Source organism: Pelobates fuscus, chromosome 5, assembly GCF_036172605.1.
Source record: "Pelobates fuscus isolate aPelFus1 chromosome 5, aPelFus1.pri, whole genome shotgun sequence".
Taxonomy (NCBI): Eukaryota; Metazoa; Chordata; class Amphibia; order Anura; family Pelobatidae; genus Pelobates; species Pelobates fuscus.
The window spans coordinates 372,842-387,835 of NC_086321.1; the positions used below are offsets into that span (position 1 = coordinate 372,842).

General features: G+C 42.5%; 1 protein-coding gene across 3 annotated transcripts in view; it reads left to right on the plus strand.

Annotated features, from left to right (window-relative positions):
• CREB3 (cAMP responsive element binding protein 3) overlaps window positions 1–12,283 on the plus strand; it is a 36,789-nt gene extending 24,506 nt beyond the window's left edge. For all 3 annotated transcript variants that reach the window (XM_063453506.1, XM_063453507.1, XM_063453508.1), the window contains exons 9-10: window positions 202–286; window positions 11,064–12,283. In XM_063453506.1, coding sequence (XP_063309576.1) covers window positions 202–286; window positions 11,064–11,479 — 501 coding nt within the window. In that variant the 3' untranslated portion in view covers window positions 11,480–12,283. The remainder of the gene's footprint in view (window positions 1–201; window positions 287–11,063) is intronic.
• The last annotated feature ends 2,711 nt before the right edge of the window (window positions 12,284–14,994 follow it).

The window sequence follows — 14,994 nt, forward strand, 5'->3', positions numbered from 1 at the left end:
GGCTTCCTAATCTCAGCTTAGAACTGCTGGGGATTGAAGTCTACAATACCTGAAAGACTAGCTTTGTATAAGATATTGTGATATTAGTTGTGCTTTTCAAGTTGTTGTTTTGGCATCAGCAGAGTTTCATTTCTCTGTAAGCTCTGTTTGGCTTTCCAGTCTTTCTCTGTATTCACATTGGTTTGTCTTTATTCTCTGTAGGTTCTGGCTCTCTCTTTCTGCCTTATTCTTTTTCCAAACCTGTATCCGTTTGGCTCAAGCATGGGACAGCATAACCTGCGTGGAGGTAAGAGGTGGAATACTGTGTTATAATCATTGTGTTTAGAAAGAATAACATCAGATATTATAGGTTTCTTTCCATATAGTTCAGATTGAGGACAGCTATCAAATCCTTGGACAGACCAGCCAACAGGTTTTAGAGATAAACCTATGGTAGCAAGGATTTGGCTTTATTGCTCATGGTAGCTCTGTTTGGAATTGAAATAAACTGTACGAAAAAGATGGTTTGCATCTTTCTCAAAAGGGAACAAATGTTCTCAGTGAGCAGTTCAGAGGTTTTGCTAGGATGTATTTAAACTAGGAGGGGGGGGGGGGGAAAGGGTGATAAAACATCAATCCAATTGTCCCCCAAAACAAGGACAGAATGTGCCTGTAGCAAGTGTGTTAAAAAATGATAAGCTTAGAGTCATGTCTACAAATGCTCGCAGTTTAGGGAATAAGATCCATGAACTTGTGGCAATAATTGCAACTGATAGTGTAGATTTAGTCGCTGTTACTGAGACATGGTATAATGAGAAAAATGACTGGGACATAGCAATACCAGGGTACTCTTTATATAGAAAAGACAGGGAAGGCAAGAAAGGGGGAGGGGTGGCCCTGTATGTAAAGGATAGCATAAAATCTAGCCTAATAAAGGTTAGTGAGGGAAACATAGAGTCCGTTTGGGTTACGTTAGAATTTGGTAATCACACAGTAACTCGTATAGGTGTGATTTATAGGGCCCCAGGACAAATTGAAGAGTTAGATAATCTACTAGTTGAAGAAATAGCTAAAATGACAATGAAGGGGGAAGTTATCATCATGGGTGACTTTAATCTTCCTGATGTAAATTGGAAAACAAAAATAGCTGCTTGTGCCAGGAGCACACATATTCTAAACTCCCTACTGGGATTGTCTCTAAAACAAGTCGTTGAGGAGCCAACTCGTAAAGAGGCCATACTAGATTTAGTGTTAACAAATGGAGATTTGGTATCAGATATTACTGTAGGTGAAAGTTTAGGATCCAGTGACCATCAGTCAGTGTGGTTTACTATAAGAACAGTGACTGAGTCACACCACACAAAAACAAAAGTTTTAGACTTTAGAAAAACAGACTTTTCTAAAATTAGAATATGTGTAAAGGAGTCATTATCAGACTGGAGCAATTTAAATGGAGTCCAAGAGAAATGGGATTATTTAAAAGTTGCACTGCTGAAAGCAACAGAAAATTGCATTAGGCTTGTCAGTAAAAGCAAAAAATTCAAGAAACCACTGTGGTACTCCGCAGATGTGGCCAAAATAGTAAAAAACTAAAAGTTAGCATTTAGTAATTATAAAAAAAAGTGAGGAAGACAGAATGATCTATAAGATTAGGCAGAAAGAGGCTAAGCAAGTTATAAGAGCTTCCAAATCACACACAGAAGATAAAATAGCACAGTCAGTAAAAAAGGGGGACAAAACTTTTTTAGATACATAAATGAGAAATGAAAAGTAAAACAAGGATTAGTTAGATTAAAAACAAAAGAAGAAAGGTATGTAGATGAGGATAAAGGTCTAGCTGACTGCCTCAATGAATATTTTTGTTCGGTATTTACAGATGAAAATGAAGGAGAGGGACCTCAGTTAAGAGGTTCTATTTCAACTGTCAAAAGTAAAGACAAATAAGTCAATGGGACCTGATGGAATACACCCAAACCTATTAAAAGAGCTTAGTGGTGTACTAGCAAAACCATTAACAGATTTATTTAACCAATCATTGTTAACAACAGGAGTAGTCCCAGAAGATTGGAAGTTAGCGAATGTTGTGCCCATTCACAAGTAAGGTAATAGGGAGGAGTCGGGCAACTATAGGCCAGTAAGCCTTACTTCAGTAGTGGGGAAAGTGATGGAAACCATGTTAAAGGATAGGATTGTTGAACATCTAAAAACACATGGATTTCAAGATCAAAGACAACATGGGTTTACTTCAGGGAGATCATGCCAAACTAAACTTGATTTTTTTGATTGGGTAACTAAAATTATAGATCAGGGTGGTGCAGTAGACATTGCTTACCTAGATTTCAGTAAGGCTTTTGACACTGTTGCACATAGAAGGCTTATCAATAAATTGCAATCTTTTGGATTCCAATATTGTTGAATGGGTTAGGCAGTGGCTGAGTGACAGGCAACAGAGGGTTGTAGTCAATGGAGTATATTCGAAGCTTGGGCTTGTCACCAGTGGGGTACCTCAGGGATCTGTACTTGGACCCATTCTCTTTAATATTTTTATTAGTGATATTGCAGAAGGTCTTGATGGTAAGGTGTGTCTTTTTGGGGATGATACTAAGATATGTAACAGGGTTGATGTTCCAGGAGGGATAAGCCAAATGGAAAATGATTTAGGTAAACTAGAAAAATGGTCAGAGTTGTGGCAACTGACATTTAATGTGGATAAGTGCAAGATAATGCATCTTGGACGTAAAAACCCAAGGGCATCTGAGGAAAGGGATTTAGGGGTGATTATTTCTGATGGCTTAAAGGTAGGCAGACAATGTAATAGAGCAGCAGGAAATGCTAGCAGAATGCTTGGTTGTATAGGGAGAGGTATTAGCAGTAGAAAGAGGGAAGTGCTCATGCCATTGTACAGAACACTGGTAAGACCTCACTTGGAGTACTGTACACAGTACTGGAGACCGTATCTTCAGAAGGATATTGATACCTTAGAGAGAGTTCAAAGAAGGGCTACTAAACTGGTTCATGGATTGCAGGATAAAACTTACCAGGAAAGGTTAAAGGATCTTAACATGTATAGCTTGGAGGAAAGACGAGACCGGGGGGATATGATAGAAACATTTAAATACATAAAGGGAATCAACACAGTAAAGGAGACTATATTTAAAAGAAGAAAAACTACCACAACAAGAGGACATAGTCTTAAATTAGAGGGGCAAAGGTTTAAAAATAATATCAGGAAGTATTACTTTACGGAGAGGGTAGTGGATGCATGGAATAGCCTTCCAGCTGAAGTGGTAGAGGTTAACACAGTAAAGGAGTTTAAGCATGCGTGGGATAGGCATAAGGCTATCCTAACTATAAGATAAGGCCAGGGACTAATGAAAGTATTTAGAAGACTGGGCAGACTAGATGGGCCAAATGGTTCTTATCTGCCGTCACATTCTATGTTTGTTGGTTTTAAAGAAAAACTACAGCCTAAGTGGAGAGGACTGATCCTTGTTAAAATGTACCTTTATTTCACAGTTCTATGTAAAAAATGAATAAAATAAAATAGAAAATTAGCCTACAGAACCGCTACAGCTTAATGTAATTTGGTGAAAAGAGACCTGTCCCTGTAGGGTAATCACTACCTTCTCTGTAAAAAGTTAGGGTTTACAATGTTCCCTAAGGTCAACTCCTAGTGGCTATCACTCAATCAAGTCCTTCAGGCAGCCACTAGAGGTGCTTCTAATTACAATACTGCAGTCTTTCGGAGCTCTGCTATTTAGGGCCTTCATGCTCATGAAGATGCCACAAGTTTCCCAAAGAGATGCTTTGGGATAATGCCTCTCTTTGAGAAGCGTGGGCTCCCCCAGTGCTTATCTATGCAGAAGATCATCACCACTGATCTCAGGGGAAGAGTAGCAGCCACTACAAGATCAGCATTGGATAATAGGTGAGTAAAAATGCTTTATTTTGCTGCTCATGGATGGGTGCTCTACATTTAAAAACATGTTGAGGAAGCTCTAACAGTATGAATATGTGTTTGCATTTCTTTTGTTTTCCTTTAAATTAAAATTGCCAAATCCAAGATGTTATGGTAAAAAGTATTGTTCAGGTGATAGGTATTCCACTTTCAGATTGTTTGAGCTTGCCTCCTATCAGTCTGGTTGTTTCTTTATTCCATGCTCTACAGCCATAGATACAAACTTACAAGATATATTTATAGTTAACCCCCAAACTCCGGCCCTCCAGATGTTGCTGAACTACAACTCCCATGATTCTATGAATGAAATAGGCTGAGAATCATGGGAGTTGTAGTTCAGCAACATCTGGAGGGCTTGAGTTTAGGCATTCAGACCGAACATATTACACACACTTATAAAGGCCAATTCGTCGGTACGAACGAGGGACCCCCCACCCCCGTATGCCGCCACTTAACCTCGTCACCTCTCGAAGTGCCGAATGGCCGACCACCTTGCGAGCGGAGTGTGCCGCTCATTAACCGCACAAGGCGTTGCGGTCTGCGGTTAACCACAAACTAATTGACGGTCCCAGGGGACCCCCCATTCATATACAATTCCCCGAAGGGGAACTGCCGAAAGACTCACGAATGGGGGACCACCTACGTTCTGGCGCGTGGCATCGATTAGAACGTTGATCTTGCGGTTAACAGCAGGTTAAGTACCCCTTCTGGGCGGTCTTCGTTCGTATCCCGAATGGCCGGGACAACCAGACTGATAGCGGGGATTCGTTTGACTATGTATCCGACCTCCGCTCCATAAGTACAGAGTCGAGGTTCCACTGTCCATTGACTAACCTTTAGCCGGGTAGCCATCGACCTAGTAGGTCCACTCGCCACCCCCAGTCCATCCGGAAAGAGAGATATTCTTACCGTGGTGGACTACGCTACACACTACCCAGAGGCAATGGCTCTATCCAATATCCAGGCAGACACCGTAGCTAATGCCTTAGTACAGGTCTTCTCTCGGGTAGGATTCCCTCGGGAGATTCTATCCGACAGAGGTACTCAGTTCACCGATGAACTGACACAACAGCTATGGCATGTCTGCAAAATAAAATCCCTCCTCGGCTGCCCGTATCACCCCCAGACTAATGGGCTATGCGAGAGGTTCAATGGGACCCTCAAACAGATGTTGAAAACTTTCATCGAGGAAAATAGAGACTGGGAACGTTTCCTGCCGCATCTCCTGTTCGCTTAACGGGAGGTGCCCCAGGAAACAACCGGATTCTCTCCGTTCGCGCTGCTATACGGACGTAAGGTGCGGGCCCCCTGAACCTGAGGTAGAGGTTAACACAGTAAAGGAGTTTAAGCATGCGTGGGATAGGCATAAGGCTATCCTATACATACATATAAAGGGTGAGTTTCCGGACAATTCCGGACAGATATTCTGCAAAATAAAATGTGCAAACAATAGTGCAATACAGTATAAAAGCTTTAAAAGATGAAATTAAAAGAGTAATATCACTCACAAGCCTAGTGTCATACTCTCATATGACTCAAGTTGTATACGCCTTTGGACTGATATAGGAGGTCCAAATCCTTCTTTTCCAATGTGATATATGCTTGCCTTTTCCCTCTTAGCCAGCTCCAAGATGTACAAACGCCAGATGAGAGTGACTTCTTTTTGAGAAAAAAAGTGCTTTATTGATCCAAATAAAATTCCAAACATAAAAATAATAAGATCATGCCAGATAAGTCTCTGGATGAACTATATAGTTATAAACAGTGTCCAAAACGCATTTCGCACTCAAAATAGGCTTCCTCAGTTGGCTGTTGTGTAGTCCGTTTGATTTTCTTTACTTTAAATAGCCCGCCCGTCTATTCCATTTCCGGGTTCCGTCGAGTGGAACGCAACGTGCGTTCCAACGCTTCCAAATTGCGTCTGTTGGAACGCAACGTGCGTTCCACCGATATACTACATTGTTCCACTGCCGGGTATGATGCTGCCGATCGGGGTTTATTTCTTTTTTCCTCCCTTCTCTTCCCCGAAAACTGTATTAAAGGGACACTATAGTCACCTGAACAACTTCAGCTTAATGAGGTTGTTTAGGTGAGTGCTACAGCTACCCGGAGCCTTTTTCTTGTAAGCCCTGTATTTTCTGAGAAAATGCAGTGTTTACATTGGAAGCTTGGAACACCTCTTGTTGCAGTCAATCAGACGGCCACCAGAGGGACTTCCGAGTTCAGAGGCCCTAAAAAGGCCTCTCGTCCGATGCATTCTGGGTGAATGCATCAGACGGGCTATCAGCACACAAAGCACTGTGAACGCGCTTTGTGTGCTGACAGCCTGTCAGCACTGCTGTGGGCGTGGCTTCAGCTGACAGCTGAAGCCCGAACCCACAGGGATGCTGTCTGGCCACAATAGTGGTTGAAGGGGGGGGGGGGGGGGACCTACTCTCCCCCCCCCCCCTGGCCCCCACCCCTGAGCGGTGGGTGGGGGCCCTAAAAATAAGGGGGGCACATACTGACCCCCCGGCCCCCACCCCTGTGCGGCGGGTGGGGGCCCTAAAATTATCAATAAGGGGGACCTATTGTCCCCCCCGGCCCCCACCCCTGTGCGGTGGGTGGGGGCCTTAAAATAAAAAATAAGGGGGGGACATACTGCCCCCCCCCGGCCCCCACCCCTGTGCGGCGGGTGGGGGCCCTAAAATTATCAATAAGGGGGGACCTATTGTCCCCGCCCCCGGCCCCCACCCCTGTGCGGCCAGTGGGGGCCTTAAAATAAAAAATAAGGGGGGGACATACTGCCCCCCCCCGGCCCCCACCCTTGTGCGGCGGGTGGGGGCCCTAAAATTCACAATAAGGGGGGGGACCTACTGTCCCCCCCCGGCCCCCACCCCTGTGCGGCGGGTGGGGGCCCTAAAATTCACAATAAGGGGGGGGACCTACTGCCCCCCCCCCGGCCCCCACCCCTGAGCGGTGGGTGGGGGCCCTAAAATTCACAATAGGGGGGGACCTACTGTCCCCCCCGGCCCCCACCCCTGTGCGGCGGGTGGGGGCCCTAAAATTCACAATAGGGGGGGACCTACTGCCCCCCCCCGGCCCCCACCCCTGAGCGGTGGGTGGGGGCCCTAAAATTCACAATAAGGGGGGGGGCCTACTGCCCACCCCCGGCCCCCACCCCTGAGCGGTGGGTGGGGGCCCTAAAATTATCAATAGGGGGGGACCTATTGTCCCCCCCCCGGCCCCCACCCCTGAGCGGTGGGTGGGGGCCCTAAATACAAAGGGGGTGGGGACCTTAGTTAACCCTCTCTCCCCCCCCCCAAAAAAAAAACTTATCTCCCTACCTACCCCCCTCACCCTAAAAATAATAAGGGGGGACCCTTTAACTAAAAACCTGTAAAGAAAAAAAAAATAAGATAAAAACAACTTACCATTCGATGTTTTCTTTCTTCTAAAATCTTCTTTCTTCAGCCCCAAAAAAGGCCAAATAAAAATCCATAATAACCGACGCAATAAAAAAAAAAAACCCGAGCGCAAAAAAAAATAATCCATCTTCACCCATGGAGGGCTCCGCGCAGACTGAGCTCCGCAGGGCGGGGGAAGGCTTATAAAGCCTTGCCCCGCCCTGCAATTAGGCTAAGAACACTCTGATTGGTGGGTTTAAGCCAATCAGAGTGCCCTTTGTCATTTTACAAGCGTGGGAAAGTTCTTTGGAATTTTCCCACGCTTGTAAAATGACACAGAGCAATGTGATTGGATGGCTTGAAATCCATCCAATCACAGTGCTCTGTGTCATTTTACAAGCGTGGGAAAGTTCTTGGACCACCTACATTGTGGCGTGTGGCATTGATTAGAACGTTGATCTTGCGGTTAACCACAGGTTAAGTACCCCTTCCGGGCGGTCTCCGTTCGTATCCTGAACGGCTGGGACAACCAGACTGATAGTGGGGATTCGTGTGACTATGTATCCGACCTCCGCTCCATAAGTACGGAGTCGAGGTCCCGCTGTCCATTGACCAACTTAAAAACATGGCCGCCATCAGGGGTTCACAATCAAACTGCCGAACAAGACTTTATATGGCAGAAACCAAACGTTCTGTTCGTGGGATCTGGGCGCAATTCGTATATTTAATGTACCCAGATCTGAGCTACCGAACGATTCGTGGGCTGAACTATATTGCATATAAAATGCCAAAGTTATGTATTTTTACACTGTTTTCTCGGATACAATAAAGCATGGTCTTTTGGGCGCTTGGAGATAATTAGATTGTATAACCGTTGGCCTCATTATCTCCAAGCTGGGCGGGTACTAGTTTGAATGATACATTGTATTGTGATTGGTTGACTAGTTGCATTGTACCTGTATCCCATCAGGTCCATAGGGGGCTGTCCCTGGACCTGGGGACTTGCATAAATTGCCATGCTTGTGTGCCATTAAAGCCAGTTCGTTTTACCCTCAACTCGCAGCCTCGACTCGTGTTGTAGGGATCCGGGAATCCTAGCTTTACTATAGCTAGTGGGATATTCTACATTTACAGGTTTCTACCGATTGGAACCTCGTTCGACTCTCTGACTTCGGGAACCAGGACATCCAAGCGATCCAACCTCCTGCTAGACCGGAGGAAATCGTAACAATATTTTATTATTTATAATGTCATTCTAAATGTATTTTGAATTTAATATCTGTATTAATATCAAAATACAGTTAGAATAAATTAAAACTGGTATATAATTATATTTTTATTTCTTAAATGTATTAGATTTATTTGTCATTCTAAGTGTATTTTAATATTAACATATAATTATATAGATTAATATTAAAATACTTTTATTAATGGTGTGTGTGTGTGTATTAAAAAATATATATAAACACATATATATATATATATATATATATATATATATATATATATATATATATATATATACATACATACAGGGAGTGCAGAATTATTAGGCAAGTTGTATTTTTGAGGATTAATTTTATTATTGAACAACAACCATGTTCTCAATGAACCCAAAAAACTCATTAATATCAAAGCTGAATATTTTTGGAAGTAGTTTTTAGTTTGTTTTTAGTTAAAGCTATTTTAGGGGGATATCTGTGTGTGCAGGTGACTATTACTGTGCATAATTATTAGGCAACTTAACAAAAAACAAATATATACCCATTTCAATTATTTATTTTTACCAGTGAAACCAATATAACATCTCAACATTCACAAATATACATTTCTGACATACAAAAACAAATCAGTGACCAATATAGCCACCTTTCTTTGCAAGGACACTCAAAAGCCTGCCATCCATGGATTCTGTCAGTGTTTTGATCTGTTCACCATCAACATTGCGTGCAGCAGCAACCACAGCCTCCCAGACACTGTTCAGAGAGGTGTACTGTTTTCCCTCCTTGTAAATCTCACATTTGATGATGGACCACAGGTTCTCAATGGGGTTCAGATCAGGTGAACAAGGAGGCCATGTCATTAGATTTTCTTCTTTTATACCCTTTCTTGCCAGCCACGCTGTGGAGTACTTGGACGCGTGTGATGGAGCATTGTCCTGCATGAAAATCATGTTTTTCTTGAAGGATGCAGACTTCTTCCTGTACCACTGCTTGAAGAAGGTGTCTTCCAGAAACTGGCAGTAGGACTGGGAGTTGAGCTTGACTCCATCCTCAACCCGAAAAGGCCCCACAAGCTCATCTTTGATGATACCAGCCCAAACCAGTACTCCACCTCCACCTTGCTGGCGTCTGAGTCGGACTGGAGCTCTCTGCCCTTTACCAATCCAGCCACGGGCCCATCCATCTGGCCCATCAAGACTCACTCCCATTTCATCAGTCCATAAAACCTTAGAAAAATCAGTCTTGAGATATTTCTTGGCCCAGTCTTGACGTCTTTCAGCCTTTCTTACCTTGGCCATGTCTCTGAGTATTGCACACCTTGTGCTTTTGGGCACTCCAGTGATGTTGCAGCTCTGAAATATGGCCAAACTGGTGGCAAGTGGCATCTTGGCAGCTGCACGCTTGACTTTTCTCAGTTCATGGGCAGTTATTTTGCGCCTTGGTTTCTCCACACGCTTCTTGCAACCCTGTTGACTATTTTGAATGAAACGCTTGATTGTTCGATGATCACGCTTCAGAAGCTTTGCAATTTTAAGAGTGCTGCATCCCTCTGCAAGATATCTCACTATTTTTGACTTTTCTGAGCCTGTCAAGTCCTTCTTTTGACCCATTTTGCCAAAGGAAAGGAAGTTGCCTAATAATTATGCACACCTGATATAGGGTGTTGATGTCATTAGACCACACCCCTTCTCATTACAGAGATGCACATCACCTAATATGCTTAATTGGTAGTAGGCTTTCGAGCCTATACAGCTTGGAGTAAGACAACGTGCATAAAGAGGATGATGTGGTCAAAATACTCATTTGCCTAATAATTCTGCACTCCCTGTATATCTCAAAGTACTTTTTTTAAAAATATTATTTATTATAAATGTAGACACTGTTTTATATCTTATTAACTGTAACAAACTTTTTTACGGCATGGGGGGGGGGAGGGGGAGGAGACAGCTTGAGAGCTCAGGCAGTTAAGCCAGCTATTCTGGCCATGTGATCGCGAGAACTCCGCGATCACTCCCCGGATAGGGCACAGGGGGTGCTCCCAGGCAGACCCCAGGATTGTGACCGCCGTCGGGGGAACGGCAGGAACCTGGTAAGTACAAAGGACGGCGGGGACGTTCTATGCCGCCCGCTGGCTTTTAGGACCACCTAAAAAAGGACTGCATAGAATGCCCGCCGTCCTTAAGGGGTTAATCCCGCCTAATAAGCCGAGGACAGCGTAACACACAAGCTCTGCAGTCATTTATAATTACACTCCATATTGTTACACATTCAGGGTTACTCACTAAAGTGAGAATCCAAAATGAATTTCAAATTTAAGACCAAACCAGCTGAGCTGAAACAGAGAATATTTCCAGTTTAGAAATCACTTTGAATTCTTACTTTAGTGAATAACCCTGAATGTGTGTTTTACAAGGGGCACTTCTCTCTACTGGGACTAGTTTTTTTTTTGCTTTTTTTTTTTTCTATAGCCCCCAGAATTATATTCTTTTACCGCTGACTTATTTCTTTTCTTTTCAGTCCTATCACGACAGTTACGAGAAATCAACCCAGATCCTGCAGTTCCCATTCTACCTGACCAAAATGCTCAGCAAGCTGTGAACACTGATTTTGGTCTGCAGGAGAAATCCCTGGATGATTCTCTACTAAATCTGTCTCTGGAAGAAGTGCATCTTGAGCCAGAGTTACAGGGAGCACAGAATGATACTCCTGAAATAGAAGACATTGGGACTGCAGAGACAAAACCCTCGTTTAACAGCAATTCCTCCTCTGACCTCCAAGTACAAAGCCCACCAAGGACTGAGGCAGATTCTGCTCCTGATCCTCTACAATATGTAGATGCACGACACCCCCAACATGTGCTGCCTGACAACCAGGATTGGTTGGGGATCTCTCGAAGTGTCATCATCACCCCACATCTCTCTGATGAGATGTGAAATAGAGACTGAAGCAATCTGCAAATTGATTCAAATATGAGTTTACCTTCTGACAGCTGTTATACTTGAGTTGCCTGTGAAGTAGATGTCAATTTCCACTACTTTTCCTGACCTTACATGGCCTAAGCTGCCTCCTGCTCTAGGGTTGTTTGCTTAATGAACTGACTTTGTACTTATGTTCTAGGTGTTTGGAGTACCTGCGTACTGTTATGGTGGGAATGCACTTAAGGGGGAGACGGTCACATCTCCCAAAACACTGATTAATCAATGATAACTTGACTAGCTTTTTTTCATGGCATGGTTCATTTACTTTTAAGTTTATATGAATGATTTTGTAATTGATATAATAATCTAGTTTAGACTAGGCATACATTGTAAAGGGTTTAATTTTCCCTCTTCTTGGTCTGCTAGCTGTAAACTAAAGGATGGAGCGTATAACAACGTTTGACAGGTAGCTAAGATGGAGGCGCCCCGTTATAGGATACAGAGATGTAGATTTATACAGTTAATTTTATTTCACACACACCTCAAAAATACATATTTGTTAATTAAATACTGGGATAAGTAAACAGTTAAAAATCCTGGGCTGTGACCGTTCTCCTTTCCATGGAGGTGTGTTCTGGTATATTTTTAACCTCTCCTGAGATGTGTATATGTAAATATATATTCTATTCTTCCTGTCGTGATAGTCACAGATTGTGTAAATAACTGGACAGTTTGAATCATGTTCTCCGATCAGATTCACTCAAGCAACTAAGGTGTGTGTTTATTTTCCCCATCTCTTTCAGAGATTTTTATTTTATTTTACAGCGCACGTTAGATGTAAGTTTTGCAATTAATTTTTAGAAAGTAAATCCTAATAAATTTATTAAAAGGATAATAAAAGCAACCATCTTCATTAGTCCATGAAAACAAGGAGGCTAAAGTTCAACATGCTAAACTTTAAAAACATATATACATTAAAACCACTGGCTGGTGAAATGAGTAGCCTTGATTTTATTGTTACAATGGCACCTGTCACGGGCTGGTATATATTAGGCAGCAAGTGAACAGTCAGTTTTTGAATTGCATGTGTTAGAAGCAGGAACAATGGGCAAGCGCAAAGAGCTGAGTGACTTTGACAATGGTCAAATAGTGATGGCTAGACAACTGGGTCAGAGAGTCTTGAAAATGGCAAGTCTTGCAGTGGTTAGTACCTATCAATAGGGGTGCAAGGAAGTAAAACTGATAAACACGGCGTTGGGGTCATTGGCGGCCAAAGCTCATTATTGCATATAGGGCGCAAAGGCTTGCCATCATGTGCGATCACACAGAAGAGCTACTGTGAGTGTCTGCCTCTTGAAACCGATGCCTGAAGGGTGACGCGGTGAATCCGAGGCTCCCAATCCATAAGAAGAAAAGCTGAGACTTGTGCCGAAAGGCAAGCAAATCCTGCTCCACAGAATTCGAAGGTCACGGTAACAGAACTCCAGTGCTTGTAAATAGCCCGGGGAACAAGTTAAGAGATCGTAGGGGCTGCTCTGTAGTTAGGAGAGAAACTTGGAGCAGCATTAAGGGGAAGCCTATTAAACTTAGACGCAAATACCTTTAGTAATCTAAGTGAAAGGAAAATGCTCGCATAAAGTTTTGGAAAAGGTATATTTGGGTAAAATATAAGAGATAAAAACATACAAAAAAAATTCAGCATAAATTAACAGACAGGATTAAACCTGTTTATTTCAGATAAAGGGAAAGAAAGGAGGAGGAGAAGGGGAGGGTCATTTAAAGATAAAGGCATACATTGAGAATCATTATGGCATCTTAAAAAGGGAAAAAAACAAAAACTCAAAGTAAACAGGAAAAGCGTATACAGTACCTTATTCTCAGCCCAAGCTATAAAAAAGATGGCAGGAAAAAAATAAAAATGAGGAAATGCTAAGTGATTTTCAAGATGAGACATTAGAAGACACCATACCCATTTTAGAAAAATCATGGGATATAGAACAACAAACAGTTACACCTGACCTCTTGAAATCCTGATTAGAAACTTTGTTTCAACAAATAAAGTGTGAAATAAAAAACTTAAGAAAGCAAAGAAGAAATTACATTATTAACTAAAGATGTACGAAATATTGAAGATAAAATAGAGAACTTGGAGATCCAAGAAGAAGAAAAAAAAACGCATCTAAATATAATTAATATTTTGGAGAACAGATTAGCGGACATGGAAGATAAATCTCGACGATGCTATCTCTTTATAGGAAATGTCCCAGAGGAAGTCATACAAGATAAGCTATTGGGATCCTAGAAGATTACTTTGAGGAATTGGGGATCAGATCAACAAAGAAAAAATCTGATTGTGAGGTTCCATAGGATAGAAAAACCAAAGGAAATGGCAAAAGATATTCCAAGAGACATAATTGTATGCTGTCATTATTATTAATGAGAGAAAGCATTCTTAGAGCCTCAAGAAATTCAAGCCAAGAAGGGAAATATTAGAAACGTTAAAATACTCCAAGATATATCTTACCATACACACCACTACATCCATTTCTAAGGAAAAATAACACCATACAAATGGGGCGTCTACAGATAACATCCAAAGATAAAAGGGAATCCTTTGACTCTGTAAAAGCTGCCCTAAATTTGCTGTCAAACAGAGATATATAGTACAACTGAAAGCGATTGGATACATTCTTTGTTTTTGTGTTATATGCTTCGTAAAGTCATTTAAGATATACATCATCACTTTTCTCTGGAGGGGGCAAAGGAGAGAAGGTCAAATATAAATGTAAATTAAGGGAAGCCATGTAAAGAAAATATAGATAAAGTAGCAATTTGTAATATCACAATTTTATTACACAAAGGTGTATACAACATATTTGACTATAGGAATGTAATGTAAAAATGAAATGAAAGCACAAAGATAATATAGATATAGACCATATTACGCACTTGAGAAAGTTAATGGCTCATTAGAGGTTTTTTTTTTTCTCTCTCCCTTTAAATTTCTCCTCTTCTCAGATGGTAGTAAAAGAGGAGAGGTTGGTGTGATGGACACCTCCGCCGATGGATGCTCCTAGCGCTGCTCAAGGACTATCAGCACTGCACTTGACACCATAGGCACTGCAGACTCCACGAACCGCCGTAGCTTAGTTGGGATCCCTTCCCACCCTGAGACTTCAACCTCTGGATCCAGGAGAGTTGAGCAGGACCTCTCCTCCAAGATCCAAGAGAGTATAGCTGGGGCTCTCCTCCAAGACAGTATAGCTGGGGTAGCCTCTTCTTCAGGAGAGTATAGCTGAAGAGCCAGCAGTCATATAGCTGGTATAACTGTCCCCTACAACAAGAGACAAGGCTACAAGCAGGGACATATTAGCCGCAAGGCAAACAAGGCATTTGCCTTGGGCGGCAAAAAACGCTGCACCAAAATGCCAAGGCTAATACCTTGATATCCTGGAGGCTGACAGTCCAGGCAGGAGGTTGTCCGTCTAAAAATCCAGGCGGGCGGCGCTGGCAAGGGAGCACTGATTAGT